This window comes from Topomyia yanbarensis, chromosome 3 (genome assembly GCF_030247195.1).
Source record: "Topomyia yanbarensis strain Yona2022 chromosome 3, ASM3024719v1, whole genome shotgun sequence".
Taxonomy (NCBI): Eukaryota; Metazoa; Arthropoda; class Insecta; order Diptera; family Culicidae; genus Topomyia; species Topomyia yanbarensis.
In genome coordinates this window covers 365,966,053-365,987,474 of record NC_080672.1, presented here as the reverse complement: position 1 = coordinate 365,987,474, position 21,422 = coordinate 365,966,053, and the positions used below count along the sequence as shown (strand labels likewise).

Genomic DNA, 21,422 nt, shown 5'->3' with positions numbered 1-21,422 from the left:
GAATCAAGAGATTCTTTCGATGCAAAAGCTCGAAACTTGATTTTCAAACAGTAGTAAGTAAATTAGTTCTGGAATTGGCGTTTCGACTTCGTCTCATCAGAATCCGACACTAGCTTAGTGACGCCGGATTGATGCTAACTCCAAAAAACGGAGACACAATTTGTGGTTCTGAGCAGACCCCTAGTCAAGCGTAGTAATATTTTTACTAACGACTAAAAGAAATAATGCTACCTTGAGTCTCACACGTTTAGTAAACAACGTTAACCGATTATGGCACCACAATATTCAGCAAGTGAAAACAACCGATGACGCGTCACTTTAATGAAAACAATAATACCCGCAAGCAATGAACTATACTGATCCGATAAGGTATTCTAGCCAATACTGAAACATATCTCTGTCGCTCAACGGCAATTCGTCCAGGATGACGTCCAATGAGAGCTTCATGAAAACGAGTTCGCGCCTGCGTGCTATGCAATTAAGGAAGAGTAATCGCATGTTTCTGTTTTGTTTTGTCGGTATCATCGATGAATACATCATTTTGCAGTGAGTCGATTGATTCTGTTGCCATTACGTGTTCCTGTGTTATTATGTCAAAACAAAACTATTTCGATTATAAATAGTGGATCGATCGGATTGCGCGAATCAATAAGTATTGAGTTGTCAAGCGTGAAACACGAGCCAGATCCTACGGCAGAAGTATTGAAAGAATATCTATCTCTAAAAGTGTGTGTTTACCATAGATATTGAACACTGTAAATGATATTAGATTACGACTTAAAGTGAGCGCTTGATAAGTTTAACGTGTATTTATTGGTATAAATTATTTTCTGTGTATTGTGCACCCACGAAACAAGACAGAATGACATCTTTTAACGATTGCAAGATGAATTTTTCAAGAATGTGAGTATTAAAACAGAACAAAATATTTTTTTTGGGTTTTTTTGATTAAATTACTATTATCTTTGACTTAAATACGAAGTTTATGCAACAGTACTGGTTGTCTATCTATATATAAATTTACCAGAATTGGGGAAGTTGGGCATTAATAGGTCAATGTGATCCGTCATTATAGATAGAGACGAATGTGTGAAGCAGAAAAAAAACAATACAACAGACCAATGTTTGCAAAATATAATCACAGCTACCTGTGGAAGCGATTGCCAAAATCACAATTTTGAAATTATATTTAAGGTTGTGATGCCGTTTTGGCTGATATTTTACTCTACTCATTTGCTCCAATTCTCTCTGAATCTGATAACCTCTCGATCTTCTGGAATCATTCGAGTTTTTCAGTAAAATAAATCGAACATTTTTTCATAGTGTATGTCGTATTTTAGTTGAACAAGAAGGGGTATGGTTATATTAAATATGATTCATCAAACAAAAATATGAATACACTAGAATCTTTTTTAAAATGAAGCTGTGTAAATAATCTAATGAAACTTCCTTCCTGGAAGGGGTTGATGATTTAAGGTAGAGTGTATCATTTTTCATCTTATATATTTGAAGCCATTGATTACAGCAACGTCTGCCATCTTTGCTCAACACCTTGGCTAACAGACGACACCTACCCTAATAGGGTCAAAGTAGGTCCACTACCGTGTTATTCAATTTCATGATTGAATTACACGGAACTGAATTAATCTTGATTTAACCATTGCCCTAGAAATTAAAATCATCAATCATTGCTTGAGAAATGTTATTATTTTTAGCGACGTTAGCAAGTCTTTACTCGGTCAAAGTTGACAACGCAAAACCAGTGGTTCGCTAGGTCATTTTTTAGTACAATAATAATAAAATATAATCTAAACGGAACATAGCGTGAGGTTTAATAGAAAAACGACCCCCTCGATGGCAATTGAAAGTGAACAGGCTACTTCGGGGCGATATCTGTTGCGTTAATCAAAACATGAAAATATTATTGTTCACAAGCTGATGGGCAAATAAAAAGAATGCCTACTTCGAAAACAACCGTTGATATGGCTACGGAGAAGAGTTTACGACAAACAACGCTGTCAACATGAACCCCCTATGTAGCGATGAGCTAATTTGCATAAGCGTAGCTATTGCTAGGCGGTCTTATCAGCTGCCGGTGACGATCAGGATTATTACACACTTACATGTTCGGGCATGCATAAACAGCAATCCGTGCGATTTATAATACTGAGGCAAGAAATTATTTTTGTTATTATTTTATAGTGGTTTTCTTAGTATGTAATCTGGTTGATGAGAAATTGAAATTGAGAATTCTTTACACAACCACAGTCTGCAATACTACTACCTCAGCTACAACTAATTGCCAACGTTGTGACAGCCGTTCAGCAAAGATGATAAAGTACAAGATATCCCACTGTCAGATTACACGAACACACCTTCGTCAACATCATTTTAGTGATTCCAACACCATCTTTCGAGTTCTCATTGAACCAGCAGAACGCACTTGTACTAATTTCTTTCAGCGTGCAATTGCGCGAGCATATCAGATGCTTTCGGAAATGTGGTTCTTTTCGCACCGGAATGAGAGTGAGCAGAATGGCAAATGGAATGAAATGATCAATAGGAAAACCAATGAAATTCTTTTGTAATTGATCGGCTCTAAATTCAGAAAGCACCTATGAGGAAGGATTATAATTTTCGTTTGGAGAACTGTTTGTATCGTTAATGAAATATGCGAGCATATCGTTTGTAGCGAACATTATCAAAGGAAATTAAATCCAAAAAGGCCAACCGGTTACTTCTTCCTGTAATATTTATAATAGGGTCGCAGATTTTGGAGGAAGCAAATAATAATGGTTTCAAGGTAATAGGAATGATTTCGGCGTGTAGATCTTTTAGGAACTGACCGAACACTTCATTATTTTAAATAAAATAATGCGAGTCCCGGCAGACTGACTCAGCTAGGGACTAGGCTATAGATCTCTCCAATCTGTATTGGTAGCAGCAGAATGTAAACGAGAATCGAAAAATATTTTTCAAGCAGACTCTTTCAGTATACTTTTTCCAGTTACTACCCGTCATTCTTTACCGCTTATGGCATTTTCGTTTTTGACAGTGCACTACACCGGTATAGTCGGTGCTACACTCATTCAAACTTGGGTGTAATCAGTTTATCTGGTTCTTGGCACTACACTGGTGTAGCACCAAGAAAAAACAAAAACGCTATTAGCTAATGCACTTCAGAAGGATGTGCTCCTTTTTCTTTGATGATGTCGTTTCATCTATCATTCTCTGCGCTCGCATGTCGGTGCGAACAGAACGTTATTCACAAACGTGCCGTGTGCATTGGGGCGACGAAAAGAAAAAAAATGACAGCTCTCACATATGCGCGCGCTTTGCGATACTCTTTAGTAGTGAAGGTGTTGGAAATAGGTAGATGATTAGTTCTATGTGAACACGTTCGATGGCGTTGGTGAGCTGAAGACTGATTTTTTTCAAAGTGAACAGGGTCTGCGTTCAGGTAATATCACAGGCTAACAGACATAACACTCAAAAACAAAGCTTCGCCCGCTTTAACGGTCAATTTAAATATATTTGTAGTTGGGACTGTGGCCACATTTAAAATTATGGCGCCACTGACATATGAATAAGCATATGGGGGATAGACCACTAGTGAAAAATTGTTCCCAAACCTGAGGGGTAACCCACCAGTAAATGAGTGTTTGGGACTGTGAATAAAAGGTGGAGCTAGTGTGCTGGGAAAATCGTCGGATCGATGTTTTTTGAGGGAATTCCCTCATAGTGTTATGTCTGTTAGTCTGTGATATTAGTTTTGGTTATGCCATTAGAAGCCGGACGACCAAGTACTTTCGACCAAGTACTGCGTTGATCGGTTTTACTACTCTTTTATCATCCAGTTGCTGTTCTATGGAACAGTAGCTGCTTTCGACCTTCACTGCCTGCTTAGCCTCATTTGGTTCCATCCGTATATAATCAAGGTGTCTGCCATGGGCCATAATCTTCTCTAGCTTGTTACTGAATACATCACTCATTTCGTAGAGCTTTTTGGCAATTTCCGGCACCGAACGTCTAAGCAATGCTTGCATGAGCTCTTCTTTCGACTGATCCAGCTCGAATTCACAAAACTTCGCTTGAGTCTCCAATCGCAAAACCCAATCGACGAACGGTTCCGTGTCTCCCATTCTCAACTCGCGAAATTTCATTCGTTCCTTCATATAATCGCACGTCTGATCGAAGTACTTATTCAGTGCAAATATTGTAGCAGTGTAAATATTGTCCGTGTCGCTCGCAAGAAGCTTTTCTTGTAGTTCGATTACACTTAGTAAATAATTACCAGTAAAAAGCTTCATTCCGGCTAGCTGCATTTCAGGTCCCACGGGTTCCTTGCAAGCAACAATTCGCTCAAACTGATTCCGAAACCGAATCCACTCAGCCTTGCGTTTGTTGAGTGGCAATTTTTCCTCGAACGGTTTTAACGGCCAAGAGCCTGAAAGCCATTTCGCAGTTGATTTTCTTCGCACTTCCATCCGCTTAGAATTTTCGCTATATAAATCATCCGACACTGAAAACTCCTCTGCCGCAGCGGCTTTTTCTAAATAGTCTTTTTTCTCAGCACTCTCGACTTCCGAACTTGATTCGTTAGATGACAATTTTTTTTCAAATTTTCCAATCGATCTCCAACTAGAGGAAACAAATAGACTTCTACAAATGGCTGCTTACTTGCGATCTCAGTATTCTTTTTGCGACTCTACTCACACATACCATTTCATCGGCGTTCCTTTCCCGTCTCAAGCCATTAACTGTCTTCATATATGCAAGTCATTTCATACACACCACTTGCAGTGTTTTTTCGGCTGTTACGGCCAAACTGTTTTTTTCTGCCAGAGGTTGGACATTCGTAGAACCAACAGCCATCATATCGAATGAAGAGTAGGGCGAAACTTTGCAAATGATACGTGTTTGCCTTTTCGCGATAGTTTACTAACACAGTTACAGACTGCAAAGTGCTCTATACAAATACGCAATGTCACATCGACAGTTCGGTGCTTGGTATTGTAAGCATTCCAGACAGTGCGGCCATCTGTGCTGCTTTTCGTTAATTCGATTATTTGCATTTTCTATATCTGATATTTTTTTGGATTTTGGCATAAAATCCAATTAACCATATCGATTGCAATTATGTTGGCCTTGAGCTAAACTCGGCGCATGTTATTTTCAAGGATGGTTTTAGGCTTAACCTGACTCACATGAAAAATGTTTGGCCTTGAGCTGAACTCGGCGCATGTTTTTCTTTGTTTTTTTTAGAGACGGCCTGAGATTTACCCTCACGTGAAATAAAAAACTTTTGGCCTTGAGCTAAACTCGGCGCAGAACTTCGACGTACAGCTTTGTTTTGGCTTTAACCTAACTCTACTGTCAGGCCTATTTGTTGGCCTCGAGATGAATAATCGATGTGAGAAACTAATGTGATGGTCATGGGCCTCAAAACTATTAATTTTTTAATGTTTTTTTTTTCATTTCAATGTAATTAATAGTTAGTTGGTCATGAACTTTACTCGACTCAGCTGTATCTTGACGGTAGCGAGTGGCAATTATGGCAAGTGGCAATTATTTTTTTTATGACTCCTCGAAACACTGGTTCTCTCACGCACTCTGAGAAACTGCAGCGATACACACGCTAATCCAGGATGCCAGATTTCCATTTGTCGTAGTGATATCGTATGCATTATACGCAGATTTCACGCAAACAATTAAAAACTTTCACCCATTGATTTTTTTATCTTTCCTCAAACTATCCTCTTCCATGAATTTAATTACTCACCTATTGCAGACTACTTATACTGCAAAACACTTCCACGGCGCATCAATCATGGCAGAATCGCCAATGTGATATTCTCAAAAATAACATACTTAAATAGCTTTACATTCTATTTACTGTCTCTATGAACGTCTGAGACTCGTCGTTCGAACGTTTTCACCCCTCGACACTCCAAGACACCCTCTTCTCTTTAACCTACACATTTATCTAGAATACCACAGGCAGTTCTTTTTATTGTTGGATGACAGTTTGCTAACTTGAAACAATTTAATTTACTCTCTTAATTTCATAGTTTTTTTGATATTGTCTAATTTCCATTTAAGATATTTTGATTTATTTTATTAATTTGATTTATATTAATCCTTTTAAACTATAAATATAAAACCTATAAATTTCGACTGTTTTTGACTACCTTTTCCAAGCTATTGAACTATTTTAAAATTTCTAGGAGAATTGTATTGAGCATAGAAAGGTAAAAGTTGAGTTGCTCTAGCAATGCAACAAAAGCACCACATGGATAAGAAAAAAAGTTGGTCATGAAAGGGTTAAGCAGCTGCGTGGATCAACATTTCATATTGATAAAGGTCAGCGAGAGGTTCTCGAGAAATATAAGTTGGAAGTTGTTTTTGCAGACAAGTTTGCCGGTAAGCCGGTTATCTGGCAGGGAATCTGCAGTTATGGCCATAAGACTCTGATTTCCAATACAATCGACAATATGAACCGAACGGATGAACGGATGCCTGAAAAACGAGTCATGATTCCTTAGGTTCCACCGACCGGGTCCCTACCAAGTTTTAGTCAGATTTGGCGAGTAGCCACCACAGTAAGAACGCGCAACAACATACCGAGATAATGACACTATTGTCCTTGATAATGGGATGAACTCCCTAAACTGCCCGGAATTTCACTCAACCGACATACATACATTCTACAAATGTATGTAGTGGAAACATGGCTAAAGATACTGTTTCAATGACAAGATATAATTAAAAAGCAGTCGGTGATGTTGGGCAGCAGCTTGTGAAGAAGTTGAAGATACGTATCAACCCCAAAGTTCGAATTTTAATTCGAGAGGATTGAAACCGCAAACCCTACAATGGATCTTTTACCTACAAAAAATAGGCAATTTCCTTCTATTTTTAGCAGGGTTAAAATTTATTACATGTAGAATGCATAAGTTAAATTATTAAAAAAGACATGTTTTAAATTTTTTTCCAGTTAGTTTATACTGAGTGTCGAATTTTGTAAACAAAGATTTATAACTTGAAATATAAAATAGATTGCAGAAAAAAAGTGTTGGTTATTTTACGCTAAAGAGCGCAAGAATTTTTTCGTGAAGATGTTGAAAAATTGGTTCGCAAATCTGACATGAAATTAAGTACATTTTTAAGAAACAAAAAAGATCAGCGAAAAATACTTTTTTTTTTGAGGAACCAGTTTCTGGATTGAGGAAATGAATAATGCGAATTTCAATAAAACTAAGTAAAATAACTGTTTTGGTATTAAACCGAAAATCTAACTGATACTGAAGGCTTGATAAAACTGGAAGAATTTGAGCTGTTAGCCCTCCTCCTAATGGAAAATGTTGCGCACGCCTGTGATTATGGTATTTTATGCCAACGTCACAGCTTGGATCCGTTTTACTTGAAGGTCAAACGAGTGTTTTCTTGACAGTAGTTCTCAACAGTAAACCTTGCCTGTGTAACCATCCTCTACCAGTATCCAAAAGTCCACACTAGAACAACAAGTGAAAGTAAATGTTTTCGCATCAATATATCACAACACTTCATCCATTGTCTATAGTAGGTATTATTAACAAATTCTGGCTCGTGCGTATGAGAACCACTCTCAAGTACCCACGTGCTCAGCGCCTTTGTTTCATAGCGGAATCAACTGAAACGAAGCTCAGGTGATTGGTTGAACTTGAATGCATGCTGGATTGTTGTGAGGCATTCCGTATTGTCTTGTATCAACCTATAAAAAATTCAATAAAATTTTAATATATGTAGTGGATTGTAAATAAAAAAAATCCCCTTAACCAGAGCTTAACATGAGACAGCACAATCGACACCCGTAAAATTTATTTTTTAGAAGAACTTGAGGAAGTCGAAGTGATGAAAAAGTAGCCTGGTCCGAAACGGTTGATCGTGCAAAACTTGGAATCACTTTCACAGCACGGTTCGATCATCCTACGGAAAGATGATAACAGACAGTTTGATTTTATTTTATTAAATAACCAGTAGTCCCTAGAGTAGTCCAGTGAGAACTCATTATATTTTTGCTGTCAGCAAAACTTGAGCCAGCGTGTGACGCACGTAATAGAGTCCAACTGCAACAGCACCAACTATCACTTTATCACTATAGCCGACGAAGGCCGGTTGGATGCTACGGAAAATTTATGCCATTTTATGTCGTTATTTTGTACCATCCTCTCAAGGATTGCAGTCGGCTACGGGATGATTATCAACAAATTATGGTAATTTTCCTTCCCACTGAACAAGATCTGAGCCATTGAGCGATTTGAAAATATTTCATCCTGGTTGAGAATAGCATAAGTGGAACGGTTCAAATCGAGCACCTGTTGTTTCGATAAACTGACCTGTGTCTTTTGAGTGATAGAAACCTGATTGTCCGAAAACGAGTTTCGTTTAGTCTTCCTTAAAATGATCACCAGGCTGTCCGGTTGTTGTGGTTCGCAGCGACGATTGATGCCATTAGTATTCTGAGGTTTTGGACACATGATTGGGGGCCGGTTCAAGACTCCAGCTCGGGATTGGGTTTTACCGCTTATCGTAGCACACGAGCAGCGGGGAAACGAAACGAGCACCGATTTCGATTTGCTTGTTTTTTTGCCTTTCCTTGTTCAGGTCTGGTTGATCTTTTTTTACCAGTGACAATTTAAATACAGAAAACATTTTTGAAGTTCATTGAAAATTAACAATTTTGCTTATTCTGCCAATATTTTTGAAATCAACGTAATGGCATATATTCAATGAAGTTAAAAAAACTTTCGCATGAGCTTGTGCGACCGCCCCAGGTTGCTACTACGGTATTGATCAGTACTAGCTGAAATTACACAGGGAATCAATAGATGATAAAGCATGAAAGCAACAAATCATAATCATTTATTGATTAATACAAGCGGTGGTCAGACTCTAACGTAGATTCCAATAGGAAAAGGAAGGAATGTTAGTCCGGCACTTGCTTTTACTCAGTACCGTCTTTACGCATGGGCACACTGGGCTTGGGCCAGGGCCCCTTGATTTTGGGGGCCCCGTACCGAGGGTGGATATAAGTGTAGCATCGTCGTCATGATTAGTCGTCACAACAACCGTGTGACATCAGCATCCATCATCGTCACACACTCTGTGCAACATCGACCGTATATTCGACAAAACCAAGCTACCAATTGTTCTCGATTTGCGCAATCTTTTTTTCCTATTCTCAAAAGCTAGCGAATAGAATTAATAAAACAAAACCCGATGATTTGTTTGAAAATGGGTTATTGTTTCAAGTCATAAACCAAATGAAATGGAAATAGATTTAGTCTTTATAGTTTATTACGAAACACGCTGTTTCCTTTACACCGCACCGAAAGAGCCATATGAGTCAATCCTAAAACCTTTATTCAAAAAAAACTTACGCTCGATCATTTATAGCTCCTTAGTGCGATGCTAAAAATGACTGAAAGTTGAAATGAAAGTCGTCTATCGTTCCAATTATATTTTGATTTATTAATATGCCAATGCGTATTGTCGACGAATTGGCATCGTTCAAACATGTCGATTCAAGTTTCAATATATTTTCGTTACAGTTGAAAACTGAAAAACCCAACCAGCGACAATCATTTTTTCTCTTGTTCAGTGCTAAACCACCATCTCGGAAGTAATGCGCATTATAGCGTATCAATTTACGAATAATGCGCACTACTTTCAACGTAATTCCCTTGTTTAGAACAAAAGAAAATACGATTGTCGCTAATTGGATTTCAGTTTTTGACGGTAATTAGAGTATTTTGAGCATAATCAGTAATATGTTTTGGACTACATGCATATTAGACATCTCCACATTTTGAAAAAGATTTGAAATATGCATGGGTCAGCTCAGATTTTTGTTCTAGGTCTGAATTTAAAAACTTTCGCCAAAAATGGCTTAATTTGGACATGATTTAGAGGTGTTTCCAATCAAAAATCGTATTTTTGCTATGTTTCCTATGTAAGATAACTTACACTCTGATTTTATAGGCCGTAGACGCCCACATATCACCAAAGGTTGTTTCTTATACTATCTTAACATGTTTTAACAAGTAAACATAGCTCTAATCGCAATACAATAGAATATTTGTTAGCTGGATTTTTATAAAGGAAAAATATCAAAACCAAGATAAAATATTGCTAATTTTCCTTGGTTTTGATACATTTTTCTATACAACACTCCAACAAATTTTCTATTGCGATTAAAGCTATGTTCACCTGTTAAAACATGTTAAGATATGTCTAAGTAACAAGCTTTGATGACATGTGGGCACGTAGGGCCTATAAAATCAGAGTGTAAGTGATCTTCCTATGGAAACATAGCAAAAACACGATTTTTGATTGGAGACACCTCTAAATCATGTCCAAATTAAGCCATTTTTGGCGAAAGTTTTTAAATTCACAACTAGAACAAAAATCTGAGCTGACCCATGTATATTTCAAAACTTTTTCAAAATGTGGAGAGGTCTAATGTATATGAAGCTCGGAATCGTAAGAACAAACAGAAAACGTGTTTGGCAAGCGTTTTGCGGTTGTGGTAAAATTATTCAGCTCTTTATTACATTTGGGACCATAAACGGCCAAACCTACAAAGACAAAACATTTCAATTTCTGCTTTTTTAAAGTCTCATGACGGTCTGGCAATGATTTGGCCAGATTCAGCATGCTCTACTATGGTGGAACCGTTTTAGACTGGTACGGATCCTACAATGTTGCTTTTGGAACTAACAGAGGTCAACCTTCAAATATCCCAGAGCTTCGCCCTGTCGAGAAAATTTTTTATCGTTTCTAAGCCAAATCTACGTAAACTCTCAAACGTATTTAAAAATGAACTTTAACACCATAAAACTGCAAAAATACAATGACCCCTGTTATTTTGTCACTAATAATATTTTTATGAGCATGCTTTTATTATGGAGAAATCCTGTAATCAAAAAGTACAATGGTTTAAATTTTAGATTGTAGTTTGTATTTGTTAAATTTAGAACCTCAGTTTACGGCCAAACGATAAACGCAAAGTCAAGTAATCTTAGAAAAACCCAATAACCACGAATGGGATTAAACCTAGACACGCTACGATGAAAAGCCGTTTGGCTCACTAGTTCCAAAATGCAAGTAGGAAGATTATTATTATATAAAATGTTGTATTTAGTTTATTTTTTACGTCTTGCCAATCTGGTCATAATAAACGAGTGTACAAAACGTCTATTGAATTGACAACAAAAAACCTACCCCAAAAAAAAAATGAACAACATGAACAACAAATAATTGTTTCTATATTTTAATCGCGTTGTATACAAGTATCACACATTTTTATTCTTACTCATAGTCCTCCAAAATAGTAACTATTGACATAGAATGCACCAATTGACAAGCGCACTTTGAACATGCGAAAACCATCCTGTTAAAAATATTTAAGATATAAGAAACGTCACGGTTAATTTACGAAAACCGCCTTGACACATGACGAAGACCTCAAACAACACCATGCAACTATGAAGGGCAGATTATTACATGTTAACTCTGACAGTACCCTTCATATTATGCAAACCTCACCTTATATCTTTATATCTTTCCAACTACCATCCAACTACCATAGGACCATTCATAAATTACGTAACGCGTTTAGTGGGGAGAGGGTACGTGAAGTTGTGACATATGGGAGAGGGGGAGTAACCTAGATCGTTACGTAACATGTTTTCACTGAACAAAAAAAAATTTTCAAGAAATTTGTTACGTAATAGGGGAGGGGGGATAGAGAAATTTGTGACAATTTGTTACATGGGGGGAGGGGGGAGTCAATTTTGGGCGATTTTTGCGTTACGTAATTTATGAATGGTTCCCATTACAATATGTCTCTTTTTGAAAATGTTGGATTGAAACGCGAATCTTCTTTTTGATATAATGCTTTATCATTTTTATCGCTAGGAACTCAACCTTAAGATGCCCGGCATGTTCATTCTTAGGAATCTTGCGCATGACCGAGTCATTTACCAAAATCTTTTCTCGATCTACTCAGATCAACTTACGTGTGTAATTCGGAATCTAAAACCATGTCTTTCTTCATATATTTTGATGAATTTTCCAATATAAATTTAATTCTAGGCTCAAATTTGGAAGAGTCTTACAATGGTATGGAGATCCATCTATGAACTATAGATCTGTTTACACCTTTTGAATGGTAGAGGCCCCTTAATTCAATTGTGCCCAGGGGCCCCGAGTGGTCTTGAAACGTGAATTCCACAAGTGTCACGGCGGGAGAGAGATTGTCAGTAAAGATGGGGGTTCAAAATTGTGTTAGACTAATCGGGTGCACAAAATATATTTTAGGAATGTCGTAATGGCGGATAACGAGACAATGTTTAAAATTATTCCTAATATTTTTACAGAAGCCAAACTAGTAAAAAGAAAGCAACAAAAATTCCAAAATAAAACTGGGGCCATAAATGAAAATATCGATTATTTTCACGACAAGGATATGTAAAAAATTTGAGCGGTGCAAAATCAACTGATCTGAAAACCCTTTTTTATTATTATCACAACTACTAGAAAGAAAAGCAAGTAGGTTTATCACGAATAGAAAAAGGAATGATAAAAAAATTACTAATTTCTTTCTCATGAATTGTCAATTCTCAAACCCGATACACGATTGAGTCATTATTCCACTCAGACAAGACCATGCGTTTTCCCTATTCACATTTAATGTCTTGTGGATAACTTCCCTACTTGGTCAAATAAACACTATACTAACATAGAAATTGGTTCCCTCAGTCCCAAAAAATCTCAGCTCGATTGGCATCACCCGGCGGATACGCGTTCTCTTACAATGCCATCAAATCAACGAACATTTAAAAAGACATACGACAAATTATGTGCTATTTTGAAAATTATGAAATGAATGTTACTAGTTATTTACAATAAAATAAGAATGGAAAAATAGTACCATAACCAAGGTGACTTATTTTCACAGTTAGCACTTTTGATGAATCGTCTAAAAAAATAGGTGATAAGGAATGCGCACGAAAATAGCTAACCACCGCCCCAATGAATTTCAAAAAAGTTTCTAAATTTTAGCCTATATTAATTGCAATCGATTGATATATAAATATACATTGAATAGTTTCGAATTCAAAAATTTAGGCTGAATAACTGTTAGCCATATTTGCTTGCCGCGCTTTTATTAATTATTATTTGATAATGCAACAAAAGCTGCAACAGCCATGTTGGTTCATGCGGGTTCGGGCCACGCATGCTCTTTACGTCATCAGTACGTAGTTCGAAATACGTTCGCGGCATTATTTATTTACAAATGATAACCCTTTTTTCTCGGCGGCATGTTGTTACGAACTAAATGTAGTATATGTGTTTTTAGAATAAAAGAGAAGTCCTCTTTCCCTGTTGTTATGAACTTTTCAAATTGTAACAAACCACGATGAATCTATATCTCTTGACGATTTCATTACTGATTGAATCGCTAAAATCGGCCAATTGTGTTGCCCGTAATATCTGGATTTGATATTGCAACGGCAAAAACTACCGAAAATGAAATTGTAGTTTAACTATTTTGGGTGGCTGGTTTGGGAAATTTTGACTTTATGAGCAACTTGTGGTTATGTATCTGGGGTACGTGTACCCCTAATGAAGATAAGGTATCCAACCTCAGTGTGGTATTAGGGTTGTGGTACCGGTAATACCGGTACCGAAAATCCCGGGAATACCGACCCATTTTTGGTACCGTAATACCGGTACTGAACAAAAGCCAGTACCGGTATTTTCGGTACTATACAATTTTTTATGACAAATATGTTAACTCTGCCGGGGGATCTGTTTCAAAATATCGGTCTGCAAGATAACGATTAATTGTGTTAATTTTCCTTCTAGATAAATCGTTGAGATAACACCTTTGTGTGGGAATGAGGTGGGGCCATAATCATAGTAATTCTTGAAGTTAAAGTTTTATTAGCGACATTCTGATTGGTTTCCATTATTCACCGGGTGGCGCGTAATAAGACTATGGTCTAAGTTATGTCTGCATTTGGTTTGCTCTTAAACCTTTATCTATAAAAGAACGAATAGCGATTTAGTAACCAACAGTTTTAGACTTGGTGAACTGCTTCAAATGGGGCGATTTGTAATTATTGGTGATCGGAAAATTCAGAAAACCTCCATAGTTTACAGGAAAGCAAGGAGCCTTGATATGAATTAGAGAACAGTAGGAAAACGACATAAAGGTTGAAACCAATTTTCAGAAAGGCAAGAGAGGAAAAGGAAATGCGATTAACCTGCTCGGATTTACTGCCATTCTCGCTTTGATTTACTGTTGATAATAGGGTTTCATACATTTACCATCTGTTCAAGTCGATGAAAGTCGCACCACTTAGCAGTTATTGATTTCAAAGTGGCCTAGATTTCGAAATAAAAGAAGGTGCCCTATACGAAAAATATCTTCTGTGAAATGAGTCTTGCCATTCCGAAGCAATCAAAAACAATAAACTTGTTTTTGATCAGCACAAATCAATCATTTGAGAAAAAGATCATCAGTATGAGCATTCAATTTCAGTTTGAAGCTTTTTTTCGAATTTTTTAAAGAAATATTCGAGTACCGGTACTTTACCGGTACTACCGGTACTGAGGGCTTCAGTACCGTAGTACCGGTTCTCGCCAAAAAGGGTCGGTACTGCGAACCCTATGTGGTATCTTTGATCGAAAACTGACAGCGAAATGGGAAACCGGCTAAGCGCCTACTTCCTACGCCAAGAGCGGCTTATCACTAAAACCGCAATTTTAACGGCAAGAGACTGGCAAAGGCTTTCAGGAGGGATGAGTCCCAAGAGCTACCACTAAAAACGGACGGAGATAGCAGCTATTAACGGCACAGAGGAAGTAACGCTGCTCCTGTGAGGAATGTTGTGAGTCACTACTTCTCACAGTACGATCATGTGCACGACGGAGATGAACAACATTGTGATCCATTTTCATCAGCATTGTGATCAAACAATCCGGGTACTTCGAATCATGACCGCATGGATTTTAGATTTCCATCGTACTCGATCTTGGGTCGTCAGTCTTTTTGAATACCCGCCGCACGCGCCTCAAGCAATTGCGGGGTGTGCTCCGAACTCGACAATCTTTTCCAGGCTCTCTGCTGAGCTTAGCAGATCTTCTCGCATTCGCACTACATGCCCAATCCACTGTAGTCTGACGTGTTCTATCTGTCTTCCGGTGTCAGCATGTTTTATACTTGGTACAGTTCGTGGTTCATGCATCTGGGACATTCTCTATTTTCTATGCCGAGCTCGTTTGCTTCCTTCAACACCCATATCGCGTGGCTGAACAGAGCAACAGGGAGTATTAGCGATTTGTATAGAGCAAATTTTGTGCGTGGCTGTAGGTTACGGGACTTTAACTGATTACGCAAACCATAGCAAGTCCTATTCGCAGCAGCAACACGCTTTTTACCTCTCGGCGAATATAGTTATCACATATCGCAGGTGTTTCAAGAGACGACACTGGTGGCTGAGTGGTAGGTGTGACTGCAGCTCAGTGGGTCTCGGTTTAACTCCAGCCGCGATCGTTGGGGGTTTCAGAGGCGGAAATCGCGTTGATCACGTCTTTCTTCAGAAGGGAGGATGTTGGTCTCGGTCCATGTTTTGATTGGCCGAAATCTAGGGCTCAGATGGTGAAGCCCCCTCTCTAGCTTCGGCGTTAGGTACTCAGTGCGGGCAGAAAAAAATATGAATAAAGAAATGTTCTAAGATATATAAACTCGTACTCGGTTTGGTTGCCGTTCTGGCAGGATCAGCAGTGATGCGTCGCTGTAGCGGGCTGTACGGCTTGTGCAAATGTAAATGTGCCGAAAAATATAGTTCACCCGTACCATATCCACGTGAAGTACCTCGTGCATGTATACTAGCGACTAGTGCTATTGGCGCAAGTCGTATATTCAACCTCACAACTAGCAATATTTGTGCTGACACAGTCAATATGACTGTTGATAACATAAATAAGAAATACGTCTATTGTTCGGCATATTTATCACATAATTAACTTTTGATAATTTCAAAAGGGTTGTATCATATTGTGGCTGAAATGGGCATTCACTCATAATCGGCAGTGATATAAATGCTCTCCACATCATTTTGGGCAGCTCAGATATTGATTTGAGAGGCATCAACTTGATGGAATTCTTAAGTAGGATAAATTTGCATAACTTAATGTTGAAAATCGCCCAACATTAGCACGATCTGTCAGGGAAGAGGTGTTAGATGTAACTCTCTGCTCCGGCGGTATTACGCATGAGTTGGAAAACTGGCCCGTACCCAACGTGCTCGAACCGTCCTTACCTGATCATAAGTACATTGTCTTTGATCATATATACGTCTCGCTAGATATCGTCACATATCGTAATCCCAGATCTTTGTAGAGGGCTTTGTTACTATGTTCATGGGTATTTTCTCATGATTGAATCTCCAAGTTACTTGAATGAGGACGTGGATAAAGCAAACATACTCATAGTAGCAGCATATCAAGAGGCTTGTCCGCTTCGAGTTGTGTGTGCTTCTAAAGGAACATCTTGGTTGAATACGGGACTTGTTAAACTCAGCGGTACGGGTCGGAGACATTTAAGTTGGCTCGCAAAGCATACAGAAATGCCCTTCCATCCGCAGTGGTTGGAAAAGCCTCTGCTAGATTAGACAAGATTAATAGATTATATAAGTTATTTTCGAAAGCGAAAAACTTTAATGTCAGTCCGATTAGAACTGCTAATGGTGAATAGTCATCTGACGAAGATGTAGTACTCAACTGCCTTTTTGACACACACACACTTTCCAGCCTGTGCCCCTGAGTTTTTTGCAGGTAGTTCTGATTCTTGGGCATTTGCTCGTCGATGGTGCGTTTCATGTAACGATGGTGTACTACCAAAGATAGTCCATTGTAGTTCCTTGATTCTGAAATAATTGTCGCAGATCAATTTAAATACGCCACTTCGTTACATCGATTCCTTGGTGGCCTAGTTCTCAGAATATCATTACTTTATTCCGCGTTGTCAGTTGTTGTAAAGATGTGATGCACTCCAACCAAACCAATTTGGACTCACATTTCGACGACGTTAATGCCAACAGTGCTGCTTGGCTGTCCAAGAAGATTGCGATTTTTCCATGGCTGTAGTTTTGTTTTCTAAAGATCTCCAAGCAGGTATATATTGCATATACATCTGCCTGGAAAACTGTAGGCCACTTTCCCATTGATATCGCTTCTTTAATTCTTGGTCCGTAGACTCCCGAGCCAGTTAGCTAACCCATTTTAGAACCATACGTATAGAATGATATTGTACCTTGAGGGGGGTATGGGACCCCCTACATCCCATATCTGACGATCCACTATGTGGATCTCATATGAGATATCGAAGTTAGGTTTAGCCTCCATTTTTTCGTGAACTGTAGTCAAGACAGGGTTAAGTTAGACTTCCTTTATTATACTCAGCTGACCATTTAAATCCTTATCAAATAGTGGTTTACCGTTTAGCACTCTCAGAGAGCCAAGTCTCGTATCCCCCATAACATGTTTGTGCAATGAAGGTAGATGAAGCATGGCTTCCATAGCTGTAGTGGATGTTGATTTCATAGCGCCAGTGATAGAGAGGCAGGCTAGCCTCTGAATTTTAGTTAGTTTAGCTTGGGCGGTCTTTTGCTTAACTTTGGGCCAGCACACAATGGAGGAATAAGTTAATCGTGTTCTCCACACATAAATGAACCTACGTGTCAATCGAGCAAATAAATTCCGACTCTAGTTTGTCGGCATTCAAGCATCATCTGCCACAGTTAGTTTAGTTTCACTAAATCGTACGCAGCCTTGAAATATATAAACAGTTGGTGAATCCGCAAGTCGTATTCTCGGAATTTATCTAGAATTGTCGCAGGGTAAAAATTTGGTTTATCGTTGACCGTCCTTCTCGAAACCTGCTTTGTTATCGCCGATTCAACCAATGGGCGCAGTCTGCTAAACAGAACAAGACGCTGCGGATCGTTATACCTCGATAGGTATTACACTTGAGTTTGTAGCCTTACCGTTTTTCAGCTATCGTCTAATGTGGATCCCTCTACAGCTTGTCAATCATCCTCAATCCTCATTCTGTGTATGCCTTCTCTACTGGTTTGTTCGGTCAATAGCTACGCAAAGTGCTCCTTCCGCCTGGCTGTCACTCCTGTACGATCTGTCAACAGATTCCTGTCCCGGTTGTTAATCATGACCAGCATCGGGATACTTTTCTTCCTCATGTTTTTGATCGCTTTGTACAACTTCCGCGAATCATTCCTTGCAAAGCTTCTTTCTGCCTCAGCGAGTACCATTTCGTTGTGCCCAATGTTACATTAGTGCGCAGTTACCTTATTCTATTTAGATTTGTTATTAACTTCATGATTTTAACCGGAAGTCGCGGTTATGGCCCACTGAATGAGCAGCCGCTGGTGCCTAAGACGATTTCGCTAGATTTTCAGAGCAGCGTGCACTCAGTGCACTAGCGCGACTGCCAGAAGGTTAAACAGTACAATATTACCGGTATATTGAAATGAAAATTATATTTCAGTAAAACCACAGATAACAGACGTTTAGGCTAGAACAAAATTTCTTCAAAAACCTGTGTAAACTTTCAAATTGATAAACGTTGGAAATCCGTGTTTCACTATTGCCATCTGCGCAACTATTTGCTACACGTGTTTGACAGCTGCACTCTAACTGCATTGTATCGATCACTGCGCCATCTACAAACGTTTGCCAAATGTGTTCCAGACGTCTGATTTATTCGGAATTTCAGTAGCGGGTATTTACACACTATTCAAACCGAGCCTAAATGTCTGTTATCTGTGGTAAAACCGAAGAAGACTGTATATCAAGAAGACTGGCAACTCTGTCCAGAATCTGGAGACAGTAACGGCAACGCCACTTTCGTGTGAAAGGTAGTACTTTTCATAGTGATGCACACACACACTTTTACCACACACATAACACTATGAGGGAATTCCCTTAAAAATATCGATCCGGCTATTTTTCCAGAACACTAGCTCCACCTTTTATTCACGGTCCCAAACACTTATTTGCTGGTGGGTTACCCCTCAGACTTGGGAACAATTTTTCACTAGTGGTCTATCCTCCATATCCATATGTCCATATGTCAGAGGCGCCATAATTTCAAAAGCGGCCACAGTCCCAACTACGAATATATTTAAAATGACCGTTAAAGTGGGCGAAGCATTATTTTTGAGTGTTATGTCTATTACTCTGTGCTTTTACGTTAAGCTTCCTACCTTCCTCCAATAGAGGCGCTGTTTGTCTCGTTTACTCAGTTTTGAGTTTTGGATGCAAATATGCAAATTTGAGTACATTTTACTCAAAAAGCAAATGCGAAAAATAATAATTTAGTATCTTTAATAATATTATAAAGAATGTCATTGGTACTTCAATTACCTGTACCTCCAGACGCTAGCGATGTCCGGAAATATAATCCGACGACGTTTCTGGACGTCTCATTCATGCCAATCTGTGTCTCCTAGTAACTATAAAAACACGAAAGGAAATTAGATTTGAATAGAAGCAAAACTCAGAGAAACCTACCTTTTTGTTTTCTGAATGATTCACATGGACTCTACAATTACTAGGTGCGATGCTTGATCTTTTATATCATGGTTTTAATCGACGTCAAGCTTTACGCACTTGAGGATGACTTTTTCTTTCACGCAAAACTTTAAAAATTTAATGGTTACACACCAGATTAGTCAATTCTACTCAAATTAAAACTTATTTTTGACATTCCCAACAAACAACAAAAGCTGAACAAACCTTTATTACGAGGGAATAAGCTGAACAATAACTGTTCAAGCCATAATCCAGCTAAATTGTTTGTTGGGTTGCTTCTATTTATGAAATTGAGTGCTCTGAACTCAAATTTTAAGTATTTTTGAATAAGCATGTATATGTAGTCTTCGGTAAAACATTACACTTCACCGAATCTTGCAATTTGTGACATCAATTGTAAATACATTATTTCCAAGCGCGTGTATCGCCTTATGGTAAACTCATTTTCTATCCACACATACCTTACTGTAGGTATAGAAAACATAGGATCAATATTTTCCCTTTTTGTACGAATATTTTGTCACGGCAGTTTTTTTATAAATATTCTTTGCCTTTCTAGGATATGCAATTACTCTAAAAATCGTCAAAGTAATCCCGGCCCGGAGGGCCGTGCGTCATATCCCATTCGACTCAGTTCGTCAAGATCAGCAAGTGTCTGTATGTGTGCGTATGTGTTTTCTAAACTCACTCATTTTTCTCAGAGATGGCTGAACCGAATCTCTCAAACTTAATTTCAAATGAAATGTATAAGGCTCCCATAAGCTGCTATTGATTTTTTTGTCGATCGGACTTCCGGTTCCGGAGCTACGGGTTTAAAAGTGCGACCGCCCAGAAATTTTTGCCTTTCTCATATAGAAAGGATATGCAATCACTCTAAAAATCGTCAACCTAATGACCAATTTTTTTACTGACATGAAGTTTTTAGATTTTAACAGGGGCGTTGCTAGGGGTGTGCGTAGAAGGGTTACACTCCCCTCCCCTCACTGGTAACCACCCATGTAAATCTCCCTTAGATCACCCCTCGTTGCACGCCCCTCAGACCACCACCCCATCCATTACTCATACCCCTCTCCTTCTCAACCCCATCATCTTTATACCACCGCTACATCACAAGGCATCCCAAATTAGGCTGGGGAGTGGTTCGTTCGTGGGTTTTTCACCCTCCACACACACACCCATGACGCATGACAAAATTAGTTAGCAGGAAGACAACATTGAACTAATGGCTAATTAAGTAGGATATTTTTTGTTTCAAGTGTTTCACCGTCAACAAGTAGCTCATCAAGTTCGTGGCTGGCAAGCCATTGTGTGTAGGTGCAATGTGTACTAAGAATGTATTAAGTATTTCCATAATTGAAACAACATAACCAGCCATGGAATCATAGCTTGGAGAAATGAGAAAGGCACAATTGCACCACTAGGTGGATTAAATCAGGTTTTTATTTTGTTTATCTGACACGGCTCAATGCGTGAGCATACCTGAGCCGTGGGTCATTTCTGATTTTTGCAATATGTAAAAATAAAAAATTAGCCTTCAAAAAGGCTGTTGATCGGGTCTTGTTAACGCAGCTTACTACTGCGTGTTAAGATCCTCTTCTTTGGTGGTGAAAAATTAGCCATAACTCGAGGGTTATTTGGTTAGCTTTCTCTTGCGTTTTCGCTCACGTCTATGTCGTCATCGGTACTGTATTCTTGTTGCTCATTGTCGCATTTTCTTATTTGTTTTTTTATGCTTACGGGTCGCTGTTGTAAATTCG

At 38.6% G+C, this 21,422-nt stretch overlaps 1 protein-coding gene across 1 annotated transcript in view; it reads left to right on the top strand.

The window, feature by feature from the left end:
- The first annotated feature begins 644 nt into the window (after positions 1 to 644).
- LOC131687657 (purine nucleoside phosphorylase) overlaps positions 645 to 21,422 on the top strand; it is a 52,861-nt gene continuing 32,083 nt past the window's right edge. Inside the window, exon 1 of the mRNA XM_058971754.1 lies at positions 645 to 903. Within this exon, the coding sequence (XP_058827737.1) occupies positions 863 to 903 (41 nt within the window). The 5' untranslated portion in view covers positions 645 to 862. The remainder of the gene's footprint in view (positions 904 to 21,422) is intronic.